At 36.9% G+C, this 26927-nt stretch overlaps 2 protein-coding genes across 2 annotated transcripts; both read right to left on the reverse strand.

Annotated features, from left to right (window-relative positions):
• Positions 1–1802: 1802 nt before the first annotated feature.
• LOC146136615 (proton channel OTOP3-like) lies at positions 1803–10978 on the reverse strand. The gene is made up of 13 exons (XM_083396222.1): positions 10870–10978; positions 10387–10555; positions 8504–8654; positions 6615–6765; positions 6259–6463; positions 5507–5651; positions 5089–5155; positions 4693–4887; positions 4132–4265; positions 3655–3900; positions 3291–3373; positions 2503–2876; positions 1803–2193 (listed from the first exon to the last, which is right to left on the reverse strand). Exons 1-13 carry the CDS (start codon positions 10931–10933, stop codon positions 1901–1903), a joined length of 2277 nt encoding a protein of 758 aa, XP_083252348.1. The 5' UTR covers positions 10934–10978; the 3' UTR covers positions 1803–1900.
• A 5117-nt stretch (positions 10979–16095) lies between these two features.
• LOC146136616 (proton channel OTOP2-like) lies at positions 16096–23335 on the reverse strand. Its single transcript, XM_083395063.1, has 12 exons — positions 22565–23335; positions 21875–22058; positions 21516–21666; positions 20206–20356; positions 19833–20037; positions 19602–19714; positions 19191–19280; positions 18702–18896; positions 17925–18064; positions 17493–17738; positions 17023–17105; positions 16096–16944 (listed from the first exon to the last, which is right to left on the reverse strand). Exons 1-12 carry the CDS (start codon positions 22608–22610, stop codon positions 16314–16316), a joined length of 2235 nt encoding a protein of 744 aa, XP_083251189.1. The 5' UTR covers positions 22611–23335; the 3' UTR covers positions 16096–16313.
• Between the last annotated feature and the right edge of the window lie 3592 nt (positions 23336–26927).

Consider the following 26927-nt stretch of genomic DNA (forward strand, 5'->3'; position numbering starts at 1 on the left):
TACTATTGTAAGTTGTTATAACAAATTTGATGTCGAACGACCTGCATGCAGTGTGAAATTATGCGCTATTTAGGCATATTTGTGAAGAATGCGTAGTTTACGAAAAGCAACAACAAAAAATCCATTAGCAAATCGACCGATTGTTTGTGTGTTGTAAGTATTATTGCAAGACTGTTTATAATGTATACATTCAACCAGGGCTACGGAGTCGAAGTCGAAGTCGGAATTTTGCTGGAGTCGGACTCGGGACTCGGGACTCGAGTAAGACCTTGTAAAACTACCCGAGTCCCGAGTCCGACATGCTCATGCGCAGTACCGAATCTGATATGGCCTTCAAATGGAAGGTGAAATATTATATGGCAGAATTTTTTCCAACCATGTATTGTGAGTAAATGAATTATACGATCCCCCTATAAGTGGATTGCTGAATATCCACGTTATTTTAGTTACGTAAAATGGTGAAATATAGGCTGTAGAGTTCGGGCCGGACTCGGGACTCGACAAAATCGCACATTTGACGAGTCGGACTCGGGACTCGGGAGTCGGACTCGGGTTTATTTTTTTGGGCGGAGTCGGACCCGGGTTATTTTAACCGACTCCGCAGCCCTGCATTCAACACTTAAGGTAAAAATAAAGTGATTTTAATTCCTATTATGACAATTTTCTTTACTTTTGTCGACCATTGTAGACAATGGGTACGAGAAAATTTCATAAAAGCTTAAAGTGTACGAGCGCTAAAAAGGTTAAAAAAAACACTGTCTTATGGCCTGGTAAATGTCGCTCTTAAATAAAATTTGCTTAATAAAATTTGCCTAAACTTTGATAGGTTTACAATTATGCTCGTGACGTCATAATGACCCACTGTTTGTTGTCCGTTTATTTAGGCGTTGGGAATGTAACTGACGCTAATTGCTCCTGATTCTCTCGGTTCCCCCAAATAGTTGGTGAGCTTAATATTTGAAATTGTAAGACGAGTTAATTGTATTTAACATATTGCCCTTTGTGTAGAAACCTTCTCCTTCGTACAATGTGCCAACATTTTTGCCTTTTCTTGATTACGGCAACAAGCTATAATTTTAAACTGTGTGTTATTGTTTTGTGGCTGAAATAGGAGACGCGTTTCCCTACAAAAATATAGGTACAACGAACGTTATATTATAATTATTGATACAATTGTTAAATTCGTTGTATTTACATAAAAAAAAACAGTACATAAATACGCCAAAAACAATTTTTAAGAATATAGCATAATGAGGATAAATTGAGTTAGAAACCAACTCTTACAAAAAATATCCAAATAAAAACAAGTCAAGTGACTTACAAATAAATTATATTAAATCACCTCATTTTATCCATACGCCATAAATCTAGTCAAGCAATTTAAAACGACAGTCACTTTATTTTGCTTAATTCGAGCTATCCCAGCAATAATAGATAAAAACGATTATTATTTTTTGACTTTAGAAAACTGAAAAAACAAATACACTAAATAGGCACTGAGGAATTAAAAAAATCAATAATGTTAATGCAGGAATAAACATAATCTTGAAGCTTAGAACACACTGCAGCTCGTTTTAAAATACTATTTGCGTAAAGTTTTATGCAAACTTATTTTAGGCTCACTGCAAATAATCTAAAAAAAATCCACAACGTTTTATATGGACTTGAAATTTCGAAAAAGTTTGCTACATAACTGTCGTCAAGGTGAATAGTTTTAGTTGTATTGATATCTACAATATACTTTATAATAGATGCGTAAAAATCCTGGTAAGAAGGATTTTTACGTGAAGTATATTACTGAACACAGTTTTGTAATAATTGGGATCAATTGTATGGTTATTATCGATTTTTTTGCTAAAAAAACCTGTCGTAAGTGAAACTCGCTACCACTCAAGCCAATTTATGAAAACGACCACATTTCAAAGAGGCAGCCTGCCGAGTGCATACGAAAGAAAATGTTTAGTGGTCTGCTAATCATGTGTATGGTGGTCCACGCACTGTCGCCAAAGAAGATCGACTGATAGGCGTGAACGTTGAACGCAACCCCTTCCAATGACATAAACATCCAAAGACAAGCGTTGGAAATAAGCATAAACATGATGATGTCACGCAGGTATATTCGGAGTCCGTCTGGTCGCGCCACTCTTGTTTCAGACACAATCTTTACGATGTGGTTGGAGGGCATTTCCATTTCTATGCAGTAATAAACGATTTAAACAGAAACAAATATAAGGCAATGTTCATGCTACAGGGTTGATTTCATAATAGTTGTAGTTTTTAACCTCATTCAATATTTCAAAAGTTAAAGCTTTTTTAAGTTTTGCAGACCTGATAATATGACATTTAACGTTATTGTTAAATACAACACAGTGACAGTGACGGATATCCGTTTTTTTGAAATTAGAACAACGTTATGCTAGAAGTTTAAATAGATCCACACACTTTATCAGATTATTTCAGATTCATTTGGGATTAGTCTAACAGAGGAGAAATACATTATACCTTGAAGGTCAGTCAATGAAGGTGCCTTTGCGCTGCTAACGACATTTGGTGTCTTTTCTGAAAAATCGGTTGACTCGATGACCTCATCACATGAGACGACAATCTCGGGCAAGGTTTGCGAGCCGAGGACGTCGTTCACACCATTTTGTACAGGAGCCTTCTGGCCTTGATACTCGCCTAGCGAAGGGGAGTCGTTGGAGTTATTTTGCATTTGACTGGTGCTTTTGTTTGGGTTTGCGATAGCCGACACCAGCGAAGTGATAGAATGGCGGCGACTGCGCAGGAAGGTTTTGTTGTCGATGCCCGACGTGTTTGATGCGTGTTTGTCGCTTTCAAGTTTGAAGTTCGGCCGACTTAAAAACTGGTTTTCGATCCTGCATATAAGTACTTAAGTAATGTTTATTTTCCGTTGGCGCTGAAATTAAAATACACCAAGTAGGCTACGACAAAAAACAAATTCAGATACGGTAGGAGCAGCGATAGGTCCAATGGACATTCCAGTCAGCTGCACGGTAAGGTACATTAAATTAAAGCAAAACTTTTTACCAAACAAATAAATAGATCACATATAAGAAGTGAATATATATAAGTAAACGTTGCGAACATAGCAAGTCAGCAACACGAGGGACGAGGTAATAGTATACATTGAGTGTAAGATGACGTAAAACAATGGTAGAATTTAAGCAGGTTTGGACAGCACAGTCAGTTAGAATAGTTGTGTATGAAACAGTAGGAACGTTTTATAAATGGAAATAAAGCAGTGTGCCAAATTTAATTAAGTACGTTACCCTTCTCGTAGTGATTTGGCAGTTTCTTTAGCGTTGGCTGACGTCACGGGGGCACGTTGCAGTCCGAACAGCACAAACACGAGCTGAGAAAAGTCGTAGGCTAAATGTGTAAGTTAGCTGATGGTATGTGTCTACATTCCAGCAGTTTTGAAACATCTTAAGTTTTTTTTTAATTTTTAACCAAATTTATAGGTTAATATTGCGATGAATTTAACGTAAACCGAAAAGCTGGCCGGTGAAAATGCCGAACAACATACTTGTTGACACGTGGCTTTTTTATTTGGTAAACCGACAATTTAAAACCGACCACAAAAAAGAATTACGCACAAACACGTTTTTAAATTAGCTTAAATAAAAAGCCCACCTGCAATAAACACTGAATTATGTCACAAAGCGGTGCCACAACCGACAGAACCCAGCCATCGACTTTGCTGTCCGGGCCAGCCAGGATGGCTAGCAAGGAAAATAAGCTGATGCAGAGGGGACCGATAACGCAGATGAGGAGTAGAACGTTGTCTAGGTGAGACGCTTTTTCCGCAGGACGTGGCATCCGATAGAAGAGGTAAAAGCCGATTCCGCAGGCGATTATCATGGCCAGTTCAACTCCGACCTTCAAAGTCAATTGTTAAACGACGTTATTTGGCTTCCTTATATTATAACCAGAGTTGTATTCCAGAAAAATATACAACGTAACAGTTAACATTTAAAAAAATTGTTATATTAAAAAAAACAAATTTGTAATAAAAATATGTTGTAGGCTTATTATGCCGCTCTAAGTGTATGTGCTAATTTAGCATAAGTTTCCAAAAACAAATGAAGGCACAAAGAAACAACTTCTTACCCAGAAGGCATTAAAGATGACAAGTTGTGAGGTCTGCTTATAATAACTCTCAGCATGGCTAACAGGCTCTGTTGTTCCCAGAATGATAAGCACCACGAGAGTGACAAAAACCACAAAAAATCCGAAAAATACACCTGCAAAGTTATAAACTAAAATTAAAATTTTATATGTAGAAAAACCTTAACGTATTAGTCATAACAAGCACGCTGAAACGCATAAAAGCTTCTGGTTCTAAAGATTATCTTACACGATTTTTAACAACACATTTGTAGCAGGGCAACTGCAGCGAGTTACAGAGTGGGTTTTGACTTACATTTTAATCCTACATTATAATATATATATATTTAATTTATTGTAACATAAAATCACCCCATTCTACGTCATTTCAAAAAAAAGTAAATAGAGCCAGTCAACCATTAATGCATCATATACACACAAAACATGGAAGCAGACAAAACCCTGGAAATCACAAGGTAAAATAGCTACATTGCCCGATTTTGGAGCCGGTACCCATAAGAAGTTATAGTTTACCCACCGCCAAACCGTTGCACCAACGCTTACCCATGTAGTTTTGGTAGAACTTGTAGCTAGGCTTCACAACGCAGTCGCACGGCTCCGGCGTCTTGCCGATGTTGCTCCACGTGATCGCAAGAAGGCACGAAGCGACGAGGCTAAACTCGATCTGGAACGGAAAGAGAAACTTCTCCGCCACGTGGACAGCGTCGCAGAAGCTTGTATGGCATTCGCATGGGTCACCTAAAACACAGAGAAGGTTTTTATGGCGATACGTTCATTGTGTCCGTCGAAACGCAACAAAACAGGAAAGAAAGCCGTTTTTTTAATATACATATTGCGACATAAATGGAGTATCCTAATTAAAATGCCAAAAGCAATAGTTTAAAACAGTCCCTATGCCTAAAATCTAATTATGAACTTTTAATACCCGAATAGAGTTACACGGGGACTTGTTAGTCGGAAGATAGTATACATTGCGCATCAGGTCCTTACATTCTGCTTCTGGTACCTTAATTCATCAGATAGAGCTGTAATTTAGATAGAAGCCACTCGTTAGCAATAAGATGTTTGAGATTAAAGTTTAAGGTCAAGTCGTAGAAACTCATGCCTAAATTTAAAGCTTGTTTACTTTATTTCAGAAACGTATACTTACTGCTGTATAAGGAATCATCGTTGGTTTGTGATTGATTGGCGATAGCTGACCCAACTGGAGGTAAGTAACTGGTCGCAGCTGTATAAATTGGATTTTGTGTTACCAATGGTCACTGTTCAAACAGATATAGGCATTGAAAGGTATAAGCAACAGAAATATTTTAAATAGAAAAACGTGGAAACAAAAGGATCAATGGGTATGTGAAGCCTTTGTTGGCGAAAACATGTGACTGGGCACACCTTCTGACGTTGGCGCTTCGTCATCATGGCCTTCAATGGCAATGACTGTTTCGTCGATGATTGATGCAATCCACGTTGACAGATTAGCGCCGATGATGAGCATGAGACCCAATCTGTAAATAATTATTTTTGCTCAACTACAACGATTCGCCAAAAAATTGCCTAAAATGTATTTAAATTCATTAAGAACGTATGGTATTATTACTTTTATAACGCCGTAACAAAATTTTGTCAAAATTTACACGTTAGGTCAAAATTTGTCAAAAATTTTCCAAGTCAAAATCGAATACAAATGCACATAAATCGTTTATAAAATTAAAAAAAAATGTAGTCAGCTTTTTGAAATTGGTCGGTCAGTTTTTTTTTAATTTATCGTTCAATTTTATCAAATTAGTTTTGATTTATATTCAAAGTCATATTAACCATATTATATCTTCATTAGGGCTATATACGGTATAAAACACGTGTGAATAACGACGCCTAGGTTATTTAAATCAATGTTTTTCTTAGAGGTAAAAATTTTGTCAAAATTAATTATTTTTTGGTCAAAATTTTAATTTTTCAGGTCAAATTTTTTTAATTTTTAGGTCAAAAAATAATCGCCCTAGTCATAATCCATGATTAGTATGTGACAAAATTGCGCAATGTTCAAAGCATTTACCAAAACTGAAATTGTTGTCATGTCTGTCAGTAAAATATCACAATAAATTTAAAGATAACCTTGATCCAACAGAACAGTTTGTTATGTAGACTTTGGAAAATCGAAAAAGATACTTGACTTCGCAAAGAATAAACAAAGCGTGAATAAAAGATTCAGCCACGCCGACTTGGGCTGTCAAACAGTCTGGTGATACTACGACTAGTCCGGCGAGGAATTCCAGTCCGTCTTTAACCACGATGGCCATTCCAAACAATACCACCACTCCTATGCAATTAAAAAACAGTGTTGTTTTCTACATACCAGCAAGCAAAACATTACGTCCTATATAAATTTATGATGCAGGTATTTGTGTGCGCAAATTAACGCCAATAAACCAATCAATTTTCGTTCTAGTAGTTGCGTTTCGATTTCGCACCTTTAAGCCATCTGTTGCTGCTATGGTGACTTTTGGCGAATTTGATCTGATTACGTTTGGTGCAACTTCCTTTTAGGTTGTAGTAAAACAGCCAAACCACACAAATCGAGTACATGGCGAGCAAGTACTCCAATTCGGTAACCTTGGTAATCTGAAAAAAAAACACACGCTTTAAAGCAGTGGTTCTCAACCGGGGGTCCGCAAAACGTTTTCAGGGGGTCCACGAAAACTTATAAATATACCATTATTAAATTATTTAACGCTAGGAAATAACTAACGTTTGATAACATGCCTAATCACAATCTTGGTAAGTGATAAAATCACATGGTAACACGTTGTAAATCGCATCGAGCGAGACGGAACACTTCCATTGTGATGTAACAAAATAGATTGTAAAATGGAAGGTAGAATTAACAGTTCATATGAAGGCCTACTGGACTTTGGTTTATGCTATTATTATCACAGATGACGTCTAGAATTGTCAAAAACACAGCCACACATTTTAAGACGGGCTTCGGCGATTCAGCAGCAGAAATCACTTAAATGTGTCATAAAATAAATTGGTGTTGTGTGTTACTTTACTCAACACAAGGTGCACTAGCCAGACATACTGATTTACTAAAAATAATTAAACGCAGATATGACACCAGAAATATGTTAGGGGTCCGCGACCATTTGAAATCATAAAAAAAGGGTCACCGGTACATAAAGGTTGAGAACACCGCTTTAAAGCTTATGTTGAAAAATTCAATCTTTTGACAACGAAGTTTTGCGATTTACGGAAAAGTTTTCAGTATAGTAGACCCGTCAGACTGAAAAATTAGAAAGCATCAATTCAATGGGAAATAGAGTCCGCTCTTGTTATAATCAAATGGACATTAAACTGAAACGCAAGTAAAAGTATGGTTGACAGCAAATCTAATCTCCATACTTATGTAGGACGTTTTCATGACAAGTTTCATGAAAATGGGTCCATCTTATGCCATTACACCTTTACGATTTGCAGTGAGTGCCGTATCGGTCGAGAACCTGCTACACTACTAAAGCTCACGTCGGACTCGGGACGTAAGACTCGAGAAGGCCCGAGTCCCGAGTCCAAATAAACCTATTCCATCGAGTTCCCAGTCTCGAGTCCGGCCCCGACTCCGCAGCCCTGGCTAAAATTTCACGTCTTCAATTTTATCACAGGTAACAAATAACTATGGAAATTGAGGTTAACAAAGTTTAAACCGAACAGCAAACGCATTAAATACCGCTGTACAAACGTTTTTTCAATGGCATTATATCTGTCTTCTATACCAGTGGTTCTCGACCTTTTTAGCTTACGAACCGGCAAAATTTCAAAACAAGTTTTGCGGAACGGTAGACCTTACAAAATCAAAATTAACCCAAAATGTAATTACGACAAAAGTATATGCAACTTAAAAGCAAAGAATGGAAACGTCAATTTAATAAGCAATTTGCTTTGTCTTTTTGATATCATACGCGTTTTACGTGGTTCATAGAAGTTTGTCACCTACAACTGGTTTTAAAGAATAAGACTTAAACGAGTTGTAGCGTAGTACAACACTTGCACCATTGTGACGAACAATAAAGTCAAAAGTAGACCATTAACTCGTGTGTTGCTTCATTTCCGTTTATTGTGACATTTCTAGTAAATTATCTTGTAGGGGTGCCGCAATAAATTTATTATTTCTGATGGGTGTCGCTAGCTATAAAAGGCTGACAAACACTAGTATACAGTGAAACAAAAGTTAAAAATTCGAATACAGTAAAATACATAGAGCGTTTGCTTTAACCTAATTTCACGTGACAATCTGCTTCGAATATGGGTCTTCACTATACGTCACGAAATCATCTGCAAACAAAAAAAACTTGGAAAAACATACCACCGGGGAAATGACAGCCGACAGTTTGATGACGACAGTTATTAGGAAGATCAGCAAAGCTTCTATGGTCGAGAATAGCTTGAGAGCGCCACCAAACGGATCGTCGTGTGCTTCCCCTTTGACGTTATTTGCCGTTGATTCATGATAGGTCCTAAAATTCAATAGTTGTTAGATACTGTTATTGAAATAGCGCTTCAAAATCACTTCGTTATACTACAGCTGACCTATTGACTGTCGCCTGTTTTAGAATGTAACCGCAAACAAGCGCTTATAATTCATCCGGGTATCACAGCCTTTCAGTTCCCAGGAGTAATAATCGGCATCGCACTCTCGAATGCCTGATTGTGTATTGGGGCTGCTCTCTCCATACTTACTGTTATTGGAAGACAATTTTGAAAGTTTTCTTACACTCTTCCACATCATAAGGTCGAAATTTGTTTCTGGTCGCTTTAATATAAAAAAAATAAAACTTTTGGAAGGTAAAGCAACGGTAACCCTTGAAATATTCATTATCCTAGCAACAACGGCATTTATCGGCTCCGACAGTTATGAAACATTTTAAAAACAAGTTATATTTTAAAATCAGGAATAGTTTAACGCCCTGCATTTAGTTGAATGGACAAAAGTTGTTCAGTAATATTGTTTAACTCCTAATAATGGAAGGTTAGTTTTATTTAGAGCATTTAAAATTATTTGTGTGGCGGTAATTCACAATTTATATTTTGAAAGAGGTGCCTAACGTATTTGTAAGTAGACGGCAGTCCACGTAATTCTAGTTTTGAGGTAACTTTTTATGTGGACAGTCTGTTGATTACCCGGTGTACAACTCATCAGTGGTGGAATTTCGCCGGTATGCACCGGGTCTACAGAACCGGCTCACGGCATTTTATGAGATTAGTAAACTGCTTAGCAGTACTGGTTACTGTAAATGGATTTTTGCATCTTAGGTGATACACCGATATTTGAGATCCAAGTAGCACACGTTTTTTTATTATTGTGTCAAGTCACGTAAAAGTTATACATAGTGTTAATTTATTATTGTAGTTATTTTTCGTTTGTGACTGTTTTGTCTGAAAATTGAATTGTTGCGTCAAAAGTGCAAGTCATGAGACGGCTGCTGCTTTTTAGTGTGTTAGCACTGATGGATTTAGCTGGTTTATATAATTTGCTGAACCAGGGGTTGCATCCTGTTCTTGCAACTACTTTAATCTCAAGAATATAAGGCTGTTAGATAATTTGGTTTTAAAGAATGTGTTCGGCCCATGCCAAGCCCATAGATCCTGTCTTGAACGACAGCTGTCGTCTATTTACAAGATGCTTAAGGCCAACTAACACCAGTACCCCCCATCTGCTGGCAGACATCGCCCCCCCTGAAATCCGCAGGGATGTAGCCAGCAAAGCGGAACGTTCTAAACAGATGTGCGATCCACGTCATTTGTTTTATGGCGATCAACCTGCATCGTGGCGACTCAAGTCGAAAAAGAGTTTTTTGCATTGGGTTGAGCCCCTGGACCAAGAAGTGACTTCGTGGAGATTACAAACTTGAAAAAGAAGTTTAAACAATCGCGGCCTCACCCGGAGTTGCCTATGGAGCCCGCAAAGGCGATGCCGCCCGGCTCTAACGCAGGATGGAAGATATAGCGTTGTTTGAACCGACTGCGCACTGGTGTAGCACGCACAAAATGTACGCTGGAAAAGTCGTGTTTCCTACAGCCAACGGCGAGCACATTGTGTAAGTGCGGCGCAGCAGAGGACACAGTCGCTCACCGCTTAAAATATCCTACTATTATCTGAATAATTTATGATGTCATGTTCGTTTTATTCGTGGTTCTTTCCCATTAAAGATAGCCTATAAAAAATTCCGAATTAAACCTAGAACTTACTCAATGTGAACTTCAGTGGAGCCACGTCTAAACACGTAATGATCGTCTTCCCTTTGTTCTATTGGAAGATCAGCTTGAAGAGAGAGGGCTGCTGTTTCGAATGAAACGGTGTTGCTTTTATCTTTGTGCGTCGTACTGCCCTTCGATTCGTTGTACGTTGCATAGGAAGCTGAACGTGTAGTAAAATCGAAAGTTAGCTTTAGAATTGGACTTTGGTAATTTTTAACTTTATGGGTATTGGTTAGTGAAATTTACGGGGAGAAACGTCGGTAAGGCTGTAACAAAATTGATGGATAATCGCAGCAGCTGAGCGTTATCTACGCTGTAGTAATAAGTTATAAAGTGAACCGTTAACCTTAAACACAATAAATTATTCACGCGTTACTTTTTTCGGGCAATTTTTATTCGCTATACGATAATCGAAAGCGATTATCACGAAATCATAATGCGATTACCAAAAAAAACGTTCAAGTTCTTGCTTACTTTTACCCGCGCTCCCAGCATCTTCTTGGGTTTCAAACTTTGTATCTGATTCTGGATTCGACATTTCTATCCTAAATCTATCCTGCGAAGGCAAAGTATGGCAGTGTTCTTTAAGTCTGCATACTGCGGGATGCAACATCTTCAGTCTATCAATGTGTGGCATGACTTTCTCGGTGTGATTTACCAAGCAGCGGGGCGCAGCACTTGTATAGCTTTTCCGAGCGTTACTCTCTCTTGGGGCGAAGAAATGATTCACATTCGTTTATAGAAGTATGTATAGGCCCATTCGTTGTTTGTTTCTCATCACACCATCTATTTGTATCTAAAGATTTGCCTAGATATTGCCACATATAAACGGGTGATATCTTATTGATGTTTCGAAACAATATTCATTTTAAGCAAGTCGTTGGAAATAAACGAAAACTATTCTTCTTTGCATTCTACATATAGTTGATTCGCTGGGGCGTTCAGTAGTTACTTTAACTCTATATTTTTTTCTATATACATGGGTTAACAAACTTTTTTCCAACAAGTGTTCTTGGCTAATGCTTGAGTTAGTTTGAGTAGTTTGAGTTAGTCACTAACTCAATAAAAATGTACTTGCAAAGAACATAATAGCAAAACATAAAAAGCTTTCCTCCACACACCCTTGAAAATTTCCCGGTGACCGTCTGTTGGTTGAAGAACCCCAAATTAGGAACTACTGCTTTAGGCAAACAACACAGGTTCTGTCTTAAAAACGGGTAAAATACAACGGAAACAGAAACAACTTTTCTTAAAATGTTTTTTCACTTGTTACTTTAGATTCCACTTAAAACTTGTTTATCTATATTCTATGCTTTGGGTATTGCTATTTTTGCTCTTGTCTGTTTTCGGAAATAACCCTGTTCTTTCCTGACTAAAATCATCATTATAATAAACCGAGGCGACAGGCGACTTTAAGAATTCTGTTTTACAAAACTGAACATTATACAGACATGGTTTTCATTTTTCTGCAAGAAATATTTATTCGATGCTTGATATAATCGCTAACAATACACGCCTCTACTGTTTGACAATGGACTCCCACTGAGAAGTTTCTCGTGCTCATACGAAGGTGCGTATGCTAAGCTACAAATCGACATCAATAAGTAGGTGTTTTGTTCACTAAACCTTCAAACAAGCACTAAAATAAAGGTAATTTGGCGATCTAAATTTTAAAATCTATATTGGTACCCGGTAATATCCCTAAACCGAAATGTAATTTGGGTATCTATCCACTTTAGCCTGAACATTAAAATAGTTAAAAATAGGTAAGAAAATCAGTGGGTATGAAAACGTAAAACTAACAACATAAACGTAAACAAATTAACCTATTTTTAAAGCAATATATAAAACAAACATCAGCGTGACATCAAGTAAATTAATTAGTGTATTTAGTCATAATTGGCGTATCGTTGAGCGGATGTCCCAGAAGGCGTCAAACTCGTTTAATCACACTATCTCACGTTTAGCACAATGCTGGGTCACAACCTTTCCGCAAGCGTTTTCTCTTTTTTAAATGCATAATGGTTGTCATAGCTAACTAATCGATAACGCTAATTTAATGTTTTTCACCACGTTTTAAGAATATTTCGCAAGCGCACTAAACGAAAAATCGATTTTGCTGCATGTGTTTTAACCAGAACGAAATCAGATTTTTCTCGACAATAGAGTGTGTACCACCCGCAGTGCTAATGCATAAGGGTTGGCTAATCTATAGTTATAAACTGTTGCTTTATCAGCATTTACAACCTGGTCTCGAAAGTTCTCATTTAATCGTTGTTAAAATTCCATCACAAGATAAATATATTAGTTATTTAGCGATAGACCAAAATAAAAACTATCTGCCAAACTTTTAACAATATCTTATGTGCCTCAAGACATTATAACAGGATTGCTATCCAATAATATTAAGCTCTGTTAAGTCTGTTTTACCCCATCTTCTCCTAATGCGATCAAATATAAATTGGTAGGACCAGTAACACTGCCAAACCAGTAAACCGCTCGGACACAGGCGGCAATTAAATTTAAATCTTGTAACAACACTTAAGCCTACAAGCGCCTCTATCAACCAGTGCAGGGCAGTTCGACAAGGGTGCGCGAAGAAAACATATTATGGCTATAAGTTGACACAATAAATCACTGTTTGGGATTAAAGCGACAGCCAGTGTAATGCAAACACATGAAAGACAAACATAGTGAACTTACGGTTGCTGCGCGATGAAGCAAGTAATCCATTGACACTTGGTGACTTGGCAAAATTTATGTCAATTGACAAACTTTTGATCAAATAACAGCAAAACGAATTACAAAATCGAGGTATGCTATTTTACTTAAGATATTTTAATGCACCCACTTAAAGATTACTATTAAGAATGTGTATGATTTTTATCTGGCCGTAGCAATTATACCATTTTAGTCATATACAAAGCAACAAAAACGCTTTGGCTTGGGGCAAAATGACAAAGTGTTGCCTGTGAGCCGTACGTCCTCAGCTGCTTTCATTTATTACTGAGAATGTCACTCTCTAAATATGAGAGCAGCTGTAATATGGGTCATTCCACTTGTCTTCAATACTAAATTATTTTTATTTATGCCTTTCTTATTTTTGTTAAACGTCCACTTTTTGACAAAAAAGACGTTTTATAAAGTGCTCAACCTCGCGGAGTCGGCATGAAATTCTTTCCGAAGCCCCATTAATATGTTGTTTTTTTAGTTTGGATTCGATTTGTTGCTTTTGATTGTACCAGTGTACATCGCTGAAATAACGTACATCGCCACTTTTTTGACACAAAAACGCGGTCATATGTAAACTTTTTTTTGGTTTTCGTGTAAAACAAATTGTCCTAAAAATTGTTGGTTGACGCTCAACAGGAGTAAAGACTGAAAAAACACTTCATGGGGTAAAATCTATACATCATACATCATACGTTTAGGATTTTCCATGTATTTAAAAAAACAGTCCAGATAAGACCTAACATGCTGAGCTTCAACTTACGTCGTAAATCAGATACCGAAAATAATTCTGCGTTTTTTGTAAGACTTTTAAGAATACACATGCGTTAAGCATGTGCCAAATAAAAACATATTACTCGCGTTTGAAAGGCATACCTCAGTTTTTATGATTTAAAATAGTTACGGCAGTGTTTTTAGGTATATGAAGGTATATAAGTAAGATTGCTGGGTGATCAGGGGCGGCATTAATAACAGTTTCTCGCTTAACGACTTCGTTTTAGCGAGGAATTAACGATCGAGAATTTCACAAACGCATTTGGTATTACTAAAGGTCTTCGCCAAAACCTCGCTTGAACAAGATGCACGCGCGAGAGAATGTGCCACAAGAAAAAGGACAGCAGAGAGCAGGACAATGAAATAGTTGGTGGGCATAAGTGTATTTTTTTCTGTAAGTTCGAGACATGGGTATAATACAATGTCAGCTGTGAAGCTTTGGTAAAAGCGATTTTCTTTGTGAATTGGATTGGGCTGCATTTCAACCCATTATATTTGAGAACCTAATTTGCTAATGTCTTGCTTTAATAATTTGCTGTGTGATTTTTTCCCTTGCTATTGAAATAATGCTTTGTTTAACAACAGCTTTCAAATTTCTATTCACTTATACACTATGTTTTTGTGAGATTACGAAATACAACACAACTACATATTTTAAATACAATAGTGAATCTTGTTTGTATTTCTGATTGCACTTCAGGCCTTAAAGGTTTACATGTTTAACACAGAACTAGGCTACTTTGTTCCTTGTGCATTGCGCAATAAATGGACCATAGCAGATACAAAACTATTTTGATGCAAAATATACATGCCTGTTTATAATATAATAAAAATTCTCTTTCTGTTGTAAAAATGTTCACATTTTCGTATTAGTTGATTAGTATGGAATATCTGTGTTAAATAAACTGGACCTAAAGCAACAACAAAATGAGTCATAATATAAAATTGCTGATTTATTTATTTTTATCCTTTTGGTTTTAAATCAGTGTGTATATAGACGCCCAGTTTTGTTTTTGACAGGGGTGCCCTCACCCAAAATTAAACTGTCGGATTTACCATTAAACATTTTTGCATAAAGATTTGCCCCAGAAGTTTTCACTAGGGATACTCTTGGCACTTTAAACACCTTAAACCGGGCGTTCATGCGGGTGGGAGATCGCCTAAATCCATATTCACACCAGTAGACATGAGTAGTTCACAAATTAATTTAGAATCATTGTTAATTAATTATGAATCTTTTGTCCATTAGGTGGCGGAACTATTATAAACGTCCATTCCTAATTGATTTTTTTTAATTTTATTTACAGCATTAAGTTGTTAGAGCACAAATTAGGCGTTAAAAAAGAGGTCTAAGCCGCTTGCTAGTTGGCGCGAAATTTAGCGAAATTTGATTAACAAGAAGTGGGTTAATTCGTAATACCAAAAGTCGTCTCTCGTCCGTTGTTAGCAAGCTTCCTCTACTTAGCGAGGTGTGTTTATGCCGCCCCAGGCACTGGCTTTATATTGACGCTGCATGGCGTTATAAATGATGGTAGCAGGTAAACGTCCTCTTTGAGTTATAGCAATCGCACAAGTGAACCCCAGTCTTGCAAGTTGCACTGGCAATAATAGCTCTGTATCTAAAACTGTCGTATCGTCCTAATGAAATAAGTTGTTCGACATAGATTGACAAGCAGTACATCAACCGCTAAAAAGCTAACCTCTTTTCGTTGCTGTCGCTCGCTGGGGTAAACATGTTTTGGTAGGGCCAAAGAAGAATTGTACTGAGACGGCTCATTGAACGAGATCTATAGTTTGAAATAATTAATCCTTGATACTGATTTGCGTGACATCTTATTTGTAAGTGGAATCGCCTACTTTACAAAACGCATCGGCCAATATCGTGTTAAAAATGGTCGACAAAATTGGGTCACTTCCAACCGATATAGGACTGGTAACAATATAAAATCATTTAATCTTTAGTGCTCTCTTTATATTAAATTGCAACACAAACGTATCTATAGCGGTTAATTATTACAATCCCATGCTAAATTTAATGGATAAAAGTGCAACGCTTGATAGAGACCCTTGTCGTCTAATATTAACAAACACATGAACCTTAAAACTTTGATGAACAATAAAATTAAATTTAGGTGATATATATATGGGGATTCCAAAAACGTGTTGCAGTGTTGGCAATAAGGTTAAACATTATGCCTCAGGCTTTAACTATTTATTAAACATATATGTCTAACAATTTTTTTTAAATAAAGTAGCGCATCAGCACGACAAAATCGAAAAATAGTAAAATCAGCGATTGTAACATGAAATAGTTTTACTGTCATGAAGCAATAAATACATGTACACCTATCAATAACAAACTTTACAGATGAAAATACAAGCCAGTAAAAGTCCGTGGTTTACAGAACGCACATTTAGGCGAACGACCATAGCTCAAACAAACAACCAGTGGAGTGCATTCGAAAGAAGACGTTCAGTGGCTTGCAAATCATCACGATGGTGGTCCAAGCGCTGCTTCCAAAAAACGTCGACTGGTAAAGATGAATCTGGAAAGCAACTCCATCCAACGAAAAAAACACCCATAAGCAAGCGTTGGCCAACAGCAAAAACATTATGACGTCACGCAACCAGAGTCGCAGTCGATCGGGCCTTGCCACTCTGGTTTCAGTCACAATCTTTAGAATAGCCTCTTTTGTTTTCAACTTATCCAGAGACATCTCGAGGCGTGAGAGCATCGTGTCGGTGCGCTTTCTCCTCTGCGGTTTCATGGCGTCATCATGGCCTTCCTGTGACGCAATCCCAGAACTCGCCGACGTGCAATGAGACCTTACATCTTCTTCGATGCCAACCGTTTCGTCAAATACGTCATCGTTACAGCTATCGATCATAACGGAATGGTGGAGCTCTGCTTCAGGGTCGTTGGCGAGAGCAGACATCGTGTTCGTTATTTCACCTTGCGACGTTACAATGTATGACGTGTTATCAATTCCGCCGGAATTTGCGCTGTTTTCCTCTTGGTTTGCTCGATTCAATTGATATTGTATCCTAAATGGAATAAAAGAGAATACCATCTGTAAATCACTTGTCAACTTAGGCATAAACTAAGTTTAAGGATCTTCTTACTTTTCCATCAGGTCGGACGCCGTTTCCTTGGCGTCCTCGGAGGTTTTTGGTTCTCGCTGCAGTCCGAACATGATGAAGGTGAGCTACACAAAATATAACAATTGAGGGTTGAATTACTAGAAAACACGTTTTCTTGCAATAACTAATAACCATAGCATTAGTAAGCAGTAAAACATAAAACAAAGAATTTCTATCTTTGTTACTCTAAACACAAAAGTCATTCAGTTGGTGACAAACCCATAAATTAATATTTATTTTAATAATATTTGACTTCACATGCCCAACTCAGAGTATAAAACAATATTTGCATGTGTTGATACTTCAAACACACTTTGTTTAATTGTCATAAATTTAGCAATTCCATTCAAAGGAAATTTGTCAAATTTATCAGGTCAAAAAATAATTTTTCCCATTTCTAGAAATTGTTTTGTGGTCTGGGAATCCCCTTTTCTCAACGCTTCTATTAATACCTGCACAAAACTTAGCAGAATGTCGCTGAAGGGTTGAATCAAAGTAAGCTCCCAAAGATTATTCCTGTGCTCAGGACCAACAATGACAGCGACCAACGAAAACAAGTTGAGTGCAAGGGGCCCCAGGACACAGATTATGAGGAGGATGTTGTCGAGCATGGCTGCCGACTCCTTGGCTCTTGGTATTCTCGAAAAGAGATAAAATCCAACAAGACAAGCCAACAACATACAAGACTCGATAGCAATCTGCGAACAAAGCGAATTTCAAGATTGCCCTGAGACAGTAAAACATTTTGTTGAATTTATTTAAAACAAAATGTGGTAAATTTGCTATCCCTAAGGGTAGTTAATAATATGAGTTTTAACCAGTAGTGAATTTGTTAAACAATAGTAGTAGTAATGTGCAAACATAGTCTAAAATATTTTATGTACCAGGAATCCACTGTAAACGTTAAGGGGGTATGTACTGGATAATGTTTCTGTTAAATGAACTTCAGCTTCAGCAGGTGAAGTTCCAAGGAGAACCACTACGATTGTGGTGGCGAATACTGCCAGAATTCCAAGCACCAAACCTTTATGTAAACGTATTTAAATCATTACATTTGTACAACGCATAGGGAGTGGGATATAAAAATGAATTGCTTATTTTCGTAGTATTATTTATAAAAAAAATCCTTTTGTGCTCTATTGCAGGTCTTTTCTAGTCGGCGGCCCCGGCATTAGAAAATTAGGTAGTTGGCGGGCCGGATTCCTGAATCAATACATTAATCGTCTATTTATCCAACTATACAAGGAATAAATCGTATTTAATGTAAGCTTTAAGTTTTAAGCATAGATACAAAAAAATAGTATTTAATGTTGTTATTAGCGTAATGTACTTCAATAGCTGCTTAAGTCAATGAGACATCTGTGGTGCATCAAATTTATCAACAAGTTTTTATTTATTCTAAATTCTAAATGCAATTTAAACCGAAACAAAGAAAACAAAGAACTAAAAAAATACCTAGCAATCACTATTATTTGACGTAGTAAGTAAATAGTGGGGGACTGGGGCAGACTGCGGCCGCGGGTCACATTATAGTGTAAGACTGGAAACTGTCTGCGGGCCGCTGAAATTCCCGTCGAGGGCATAGTATGTTGCCCACCCCTGCTCTACTGCATGTGTGACGTCTAGTCCAGTTTACAACACTCTGCTAAGCAAGTACTAACCGGTGTAAGACTTGTACAGTTTGTGACTTGGCTTAACAACGCCCTCACAGGGCGGAGGGTTTTTGCCAATGTTACTCCACGTCATCACCAACAGACAAGAAGCCACAAGGCTGAATTCAATTTCAAAGGGAAAGAGAAATTTTTCTGCCACATGTGCTGCTTCACAGAAACTTGAATGGCAAACACAATCGGGATCTAAGGTGTGGAAATAATGTAGTGTTATTTTTGACGAAGCTTTATTAAAGAATAATGATCAGATCGATAGAAGATTGGAAACCTTGAATGACAAATAAAATCTATATTAATATCAAATGAACTAAAAACTGCATCTTTTCATCGTGCTTGAATTTTACTGAACTTTCGCCGATTTTCAGGAACAAAAAAACAAAAAAATTGAAAAAAACGTGTATACACAAAACAAAAACGTGAAATACGAAATATAAAATCTCGTTATGGATTCATTATTATCCAGTGAAAAATAGCCTATACCTTTCTCGCTTTGGTTGGAAGATGGCGTTGAAGTACCCACTGTGGTATTTGAGCCAGTATTGTCACCATAAGCTGTCGTGCTGAGCGAATCTGTCAACAGGTTTAAAAATATTTACGGTTTAGTGCTAAAGCTGTAGGCAGTCAAAACAGTCATTTGCAGTAAGCGTTACTCTCTTTATTCAGAATAAGCTGGTTACGACGTATATATTTCTCGGATGACTTTAATCGTATTTAGATTTAAACTTTGCTTGAAAACGCCCAGTTGCACCAGACCGCACTTGCGCTACAGTAGACTTACTTTAGAGTTGCATTTTGTTTTCTAACCTCTTACTTCACCAGAAACAATAGTTAATACTTGAAAAACGGCCATTATTTTCTTTCTTTGAGGTTTTCTATATAAGGTTGACCTACCCAATGAGGATAAATGAATGTCTTCCGAGTCACTAAGGGCTATCAGTGCTTCATCTATGACCGCTCCGATCCACGATGAAAGGTTAGCAGCAATTATCAACATCAAACCCATTCTGCAAAACAGCACAAGTTATAGGCTTCAGCCAATACTACTAAGAATTACACGAAGATAAACCGACACACAGGAAGCGTCAGTTTCAAAATATCATTACCAAACAAGTTTTTAATTACCGTGAGCTTGCAGGACTATCCCTGATGTAAACCTTGGAGAACTTTATAAGGTAATTAACTTGAGTAATAATAAAGGCGGAATGGAAGACGATTTTGGCAGCTAAAAGCCTACTTATTTCACACGCAGACAAATCCACCATCAAGGCTGCAATGAGTTGCAAGCTGTCTTTCAGAATGATAGCCAAACCAAACAAAACAACAACACCTGCAAAAATAAAATTAAAACCGTTATCGATGGATTGTTTCTGAGCGTCATAACTTTAACACAAAGCAACATAATCAGCATAATTTATTTGATATTAAGGTTGCTACGAAACATAAATAATGATGGCTTTGCAGTAGTGTTTACGGTTTTAATTCTGTTGTGTTTCACCTTTGAGCCACCTGTTGCTACTTTCGTGACTCTTCGAAAAAAGGAGGCATTTCTGATGAATGAAAAATCCTTTCAGATTATAGTAGAGAGCCCAAACAAAGCACACAACGTACATGGTTAACATATACTCCAGCTCGTTGTGCTTATCCACCTATTTGACAAAACACAAAACACAAAGTTCAAATTTTGTTATTATATTTTTCGGTTTCTCAATCCAAGCTTTCTGTGAACATCTATAGGTACTTGAGGCTAGCAGGTGTTTTCACAACTTATAACACTCTACATCGCGATTGTCACAAATTGCTGCATTACCCGTGCTGCCACAGTTTATTCTTACAACACGTGCTAGCTATGTGTTTTACAGTAATCTTTATTTATTAATCATGGCCATAGGTGACCTAGAGCGGCGTGATACTAATTATACCTATAGTATAGTACAGTGGTCGGCAAACTGTGGGCTGCGGCCCAAATGTGACTTTTAAACAGCTTAGTATTACATGTAGTTGTGGGCCGCGTGATAGTCGTACATTCATTGCACTGTATTTAAAAAGTTTCAAGAATTATCTAATTTCTCAGCGTGATTAAGACCCGCGTGGCAAGGAATTTTATGCACTTTTATAAGTTTTATACTTAAATCTATTCAGCTCAAAAGCGATATTCTATGATTTTCATAACTGTACACTCCAATTTCTATTAACCTATAATGCCGTTATTTTAAGCAATATTCAAATCGTATTTTGTCAATTTAAAAACAATAAACCCAATTTATTTGGCGCTACGAGCAATTAAACTGAATTTAACTCCATATTTGCCCACGAGTTCGTTCGAGAACAACATGTGTTTCTAGGAACATTAGTTTTATAACGTAACTTTTTGACGTCATTATAACGCCTCCAATTCAAAACAAACATCCTGAATACGCTCACGTTTTCGTAGTGGTTGGGCCATAGTTTCTGAAAATAGTACGACAAAAAGTTTGCCGACTACTGGTATAGTATGATGTTCTGCTAATGTGCCACGCTGATTTGTTTGTAATTTACCACACAAATGTCGAAGTATAAAACTCAGGCCGTAAAGCTGTAGAGCTATTCATCAATTGCGAATGAAATTAGTAATACAATCGGTATAATTGAAATAACAAAGTTTAAAGTGCCCAATAAAATGTCGTTAAAGGTCCAATGACGTAAAGATAAATAAAGCGTGTAGAACGATTCGGCTACAACTATGTGCAACCTAAAGTAAGTTTTGTGCTAAAATTTTTAGATTGAAACGAGATAAATCTACGAAACTTTAAACCCTGTAGGACTTACCCCGTTTGATAAAATGGCCGACAGTTTGATAACCAGAGTAATTATGATAATCAGCATAGCTTCAACACAGGAAAAAAACTTGAAGGCGTCGTGATAGATAGTTCGATTGTCAAAATTGATCACGTCACTTGCCGATGTGACGTCGTACGTTCTAAAGATACAGGATAACTTTTAGGGTAAGATTAGAATGCTTGAGTGCTACTTTACAAAGGCAAATACTGTCTACTAACTATATTTTACTGTGACTCGAAATTTCAAAAAAAAAAAGGTCTGCCCAAAACGTGTTTAGGTAATCTTTTAAATGTAAAAAAAAGTGGATACCCTACACTTCAGTGCTCATAATGACAACCGTCACTTACGCGATATGAACTTCAGTAGAACCCCGCCGGAAAAGGTAGTGGTGTTTTGAGACTTGTTTAATGGGTATTGTGGTTTCGCCGAGAGACATTGCCACCGAAGGATCGAAGCAAACTGACTTGTTTTTGTCTTTGTAAGAATCCTCGCGAGAAAGGCCATTTTCTTTTTTCTTGCCGCTGCCAAGAGCTGTAAAAACATAACAATGTTAAAATGCGTACTAACACCTTTTCTGGTATTTAAAATAAATAGTTTAATGACGAAAAATGCAACAAAATTGCTATATAATAATTCTGAAAATCTGCGCTGAAGTATTTTTTGCTTACTCTGGGCATTGGAATAGATTCTTAGATTTTATACGTTACAAGCAAGTTTAATAAACACAGTAGAAATGGCTGCAAATTACATTTTAAATAGGATTTAAATTTAAAGCACAAAACAATTGACAAATCGGACAATAAGTAAACTAACCAACATGTTGTTAATCATCGTTTAATTAGGGAACATGAATGGCTTGTTGACGAAGACTCCCTTGTAAATTCTGCCATAACAATCTATGCCTTATTATGACAATACGCTAGCCATATGTTTCTCGGGCGCAGGTATACAAAGTTTGCCGAAACACCGCATTTTATCTTAAAAACTTGGTCAATTAATCAAACTAACGAAATTTGAAAGTAAACTAATATACTTACAAGTTGACGCTGTTGATCCACCACCGGAGTATTTCTTGTTCTCCATTTACATAGATCGCTTTCGCAACACAGACTTGTTTTTATGAAATGTTTAATAAAAACGTAACACAAAATTGACGTAGATCTAAATTTGTTTTTCAAAAGTTTAAAAACAAAATCTGCATATCGCACATTTCTTATCTATGTTTCGCAATATACCTATTTCACAATTATCCATTTAAGGATGGTTTTAAAGAACTTACACAATGACGTAGACAATAATTAATCCTTCCGATACCCGAGGAGCTCTTGAAGCATGTGGCTTTTGTTTCTCGTGTCTAACGAAAGTTTCGGCGCGCCATTATGGCTTGAAGGATAACAACGAGTTCCGACGAAACAACAATACTACAACAACACTGACGAGACACAACAAGACAACTGAGCTGGCGAGAGAGCGCATTACGACAGCCACTTTACTGCAAAACTCCGGGCGAAAGTAGCTTGTATAAACCAACGTACCTCTGACCCCGCAATAGCCTTTTGGAAAACCTTAAGTAGAGCTTAACAAAAATCGCCATAATTAAGTGGCTGCATGTTAGCCAACGCGATTATTTTTCACCAATAATGCGCTTCTTCCGTTATTTTGTTGCGGTAATGTCGCCTAAATCAATTTAACTTAAAACGTAAACACTGACACAACACTACACTCAATTTAGGATTTCATAATTCTTGGTATATAAAGTGATTTCCTATCAAAAAGCATTTGGTAAAAACTATTATTTATTAAAATTCGGCAAAAAACGCAAAGAGTTACTTAACTAATTGTTATAAAATGAAACTACAAAGTAGCACAAAAGTACTGCAAGTCAAGTTCGCGTTTGCATTTTTTTAACGTAACCCAAAATGCCTACAGCAGCAAATCTCTTTTAAACGAAACGCACGGACTCGCCTCACATGTTTTTGCATTCTAAGCAGTTTTTGAAGCGCGACCAGACTTTATAAAGCTGGGTTCCTTTTTTTCTTTATTGTACCAGGTACGACACGGATACATATTTTGGGTTTGATTAAAGGTGCAGTGATTAAATGAAAGCTAGATTAATTATTAGTTGCATCGAATACCTGTGTTGGACGAGTGCCGTATAAATGTAACTACTTCTTAGACGTTGGGTATTTTCTGTTGTTCACTGCTAATACAAATGGTTTATTTGACTTCGTTTTAACGCAATAAATTGCGGTAACGAACAATCAATATTTGTTTGCTTTTAATAAAATTTTGAAACCCTAATATGCGCCGGTATTTAGTCCTACATGTATTTAATCGCAAGCGTGAACTTGGTCAACAGTTTGCTCTTTTGTTTTTCGTAAATTTTCTGAATTTTTTTATGACTACCCTACATCTAACGTTTAACGCAATCAGTATAACTTCGTTTATATTGATATAGTTCTACTTAGTTGAAAAGAATGTAACTGCCGTATGTCCACACTCTACACGTATGAAGCTTATTTCTTGTTTGTAGGAAGGCATCCTTTTGATAAAGTGTTCTTTGAAATGTGATACTACACTGGCTAGTAACTCTTCTACCCATAGAATGATATGAATGTAAACAATAGAAAATGTGTTCATATGGTGTAAGCTTCTTTCGTCTGTTGAAAAACCCGAACTTTTTAGTAAGACACAGTTTATCTAAGACACCTTATTAATTGTTAATTTATCCAAAATATCACTCATTTGTGTTGAGTTACAGACACAAAATCGGTTTAAAATATTGAATAGCTTTTTTATGATTGCCTTCGAAAATCAAATCAGTATTTTGTTAAACTAAGTGTTTCGATACCCCAATATTTCCTGCAAGCTTGCAAGAAACTTGTTTTTCTTCTAACTTCTTCCCTCTCTCGTTCTGCATTTTTACTTCTCTGCCTGGCTCACGCATTCTCTCTCTATTTCTCTTTTGTTATTTCCTATTTTTATTTTCAGGTAGTTGAACGAATCGATACGGCGAACATCGAAAATTCACTTTATTACACTTAAATTGACCAACACTGGGACCTTGCTAATCACTTTGCAAAAACCTAAATGTTTTCGTAGACTTAAACATGTCACAGACGCATGGCTATTATAATACTGTTGTAAGAGAAAAAAGCCCAAGTAATGAATAAATCAAATCAAATTGAACCTCTCTAATTGTCAAATCTGCTGCTCATTTAAAATGGAAACTTAGGCAATTCGTGTAACGGCATTATAATGGACATGATCCATCGCTTGGACAAACAACAGCACGTCGACACTTTTTAAGCTAAAACTACGGAGTTCGCGGCACAAATTCACTTGTTTTTATTAATTTTGTTTGGTGACGGTTTATGCAAAAAGTTAGCCGATGCTTTTCACAGTTAAATGTGTATATAATTCTAAATATTTGCGCACGCAATCTATGACGTCAGCGCTGACGTCGATCAATGATGCTTTGCTTAATACGCCTCTTAACAGGCTCCACTCAGTAGATTATCAGGCAGATACGCCTTTGAATGACTTGATTAAAACAGCGTTTTGAAGGACTAGCTTTCTACAATGCTTTTGGTTTTATACCAGAGGTCGCGTTTCCTGCGATTTAAAAGTTTCACTTAGAAAGTTTGTGAAGTTGTAAACGACTAAATGTTGAATGAAACCGAAAACTACACAGGTGTTGCCAGCTTTCGTAACTGTTGTATAACAATTATCCGGCTTGGTAACACAATGGGTAATTAAATTCATTATAAGTAACGAAACCATACAAATGACCAAGTAAAGACTCGCAGTGTCATTGACTCTGTTGAGTCAGATACGCAAAATGCTTAAACTGTTTGTATATTAGAGTAGGCGTGTTGCATATTAGTTTCGGAATATTTCCCTGTAATAATCGTTGTTCCATAGAATGCCAGCGTGCTGAAAGATTACCCGCGTGTCGTAGACACGTAACCCCTATTTTATACAGAATATTTAGTCCTAATTAAACAAAAACACTAATTTCGCCATATATGTTGTCAACTTACGTTCAAAACGTTAGAAAAAGGAAAAACATTTTCGTGATGGGAAACAGACAATTACGGGATAAAGAAAGATTTCCATCATTTTGCGCTCTAATTCCTTTCTAAAAGTGGCGCACTCGCTGTTTGGCGAGAAAAGGCACCTCATCTTCTCTGAAAAGAATGTTTATTCTTTTTTCTACGGTCAGCTGCTGTTGTCAAATTACATAAACATTTTTTAACAGAGCGACTTCAATTAGTTTCTGACTGGATAATAATCATTTTTGCACGCGTATTTACCCGTTTTTATCTCTAAAGGCAGTGATGTGCATCAAATTTGATTTGTTATGCCAATCAGGTTGATACCATCCGTCGCCAACCTAGATTCAATCTCCAATGCAATCCTTTATTTGTACAGCAATCGATTGGCACGTTTATCAATATCAATCGCTGTTTTGCCTCGCAAGGCTGACTTGCAGTTTGCAACGGTTTGAAGGTTAGAAAGTCCATTAAATAGTCCAAGGCCCTACAATGTCAATATTGTTGGTGATAAGCAAATACTTGGATTGTGTGACGGCTTGGCAGTATCGAGGAAATATAGGCGGGTTTATAGTAACAGGCATCGCAATGAATTAATTTGCAAGTGCTCAAGGCGAAATACGTCAAATACCTTTGTTTGCACTGTGCTACCAGAATTCAATGAATATGTTCTTCTCATTAGTTGCTTTACACCTTGAACCAATATCTTTGACACTTTGAACGTGGTCCTGTTTTGGTTCTTTCAAGATGAACTTTTCACCAAGACTTACCAAACGCCGGCAAATAATTGTAAATGCTACATTTGGTTTGTAAGAATTGTTGTGCTTTATTCCAAAATTAACTAAAAAATATTTATTATGTTTGTCTGGCGTTTTGTTTTTACTACTCTCTAAGGCAATGGTTTTAAACCTTTTTCACATACCGCGAACCATTTTAACAACCCAATGTAACTAACCACACCCTTAAAAAAAAATTGATTCAGGCATATGTAGTACATTTTTGTAAGCGCAATACCACACAAAAATAACACAAACTATTATACCACTCTGTTAAAAAATAACTTTCTTCTCACGGTTATAGCTTTTTTGCAGTACAGTAAACACTTGTTTAGCTTGTGATTTCATTGTTTATTGAATCTACGGATAGACATAGTGCAATATAAATAACTGAATTACAGGTTAGAGTTTTCACTTAGTTGTTTGACAAATTGCGAGGACTGGTGTGTACAAGTACTTCAGTAAACGTTTTTAATTGTCATCTTCGCGACCCGAAAAGGCAAATGACTCGCCCGGGGCTCGCGACCCCCAGGTTGAAAATCACCTCTCTAAGGCAATAGCCATTAATA

This window comes from Ascidiella aspersa, chromosome 8 (assembly GCF_963924565.1).
Source record: "Ascidiella aspersa chromosome 8, kaAscAspe10.2, whole genome shotgun sequence".
Taxonomy (NCBI): Eukaryota; Metazoa; Chordata; class Ascidiacea; order Phlebobranchia; family Ascidiidae; genus Ascidiella; species Ascidiella aspersa.

Bases quoted from the DNA above. Each gene is read 5' to 3' on its own strand.
- LOC146136616 (XM_083395063.1), bottom strand. From the start codon at position 22,610: ATGGAGAACAAGAAATACTCCGGTGGTGGATCAACAGCGTCAACTT. The intron at 19,715-19,832 runs GTAATTAAAAAC...GCTGTTTTGCAG, and splicing joins GATAGTCCTGCAAGCTCACG to AATGGGTTTGATGTTGATAA. The intron at 17,739-17,924 runs GTACATAAAATA...CTTTGTTCGCAG, and splicing joins ACGTTTACAGTGGATTCCTG to ATTGCTATCGAGTCTTGTAT.
- LOC146136615 (XM_083396222.1), bottom strand. From the start codon at position 10,933: ATGTCGAATCCAGAATCAGATACAAAGTTTGAAACCCAAGAAGATGCT. The intron at 8,655-10,386 runs GTAAGTTCTAGG...ATTGAATTTTAG, and splicing joins TCCACTGAAGTTCACATTGA to GACCTATCATGAATCAACGG. The intron at 6,766-8,503 runs GTATGTTTTTCC...TTTTTTTTTCAG, and splicing joins CGGCTGTCATTTCCCCGGTG to ATTACCAAGGTTACCGAATT.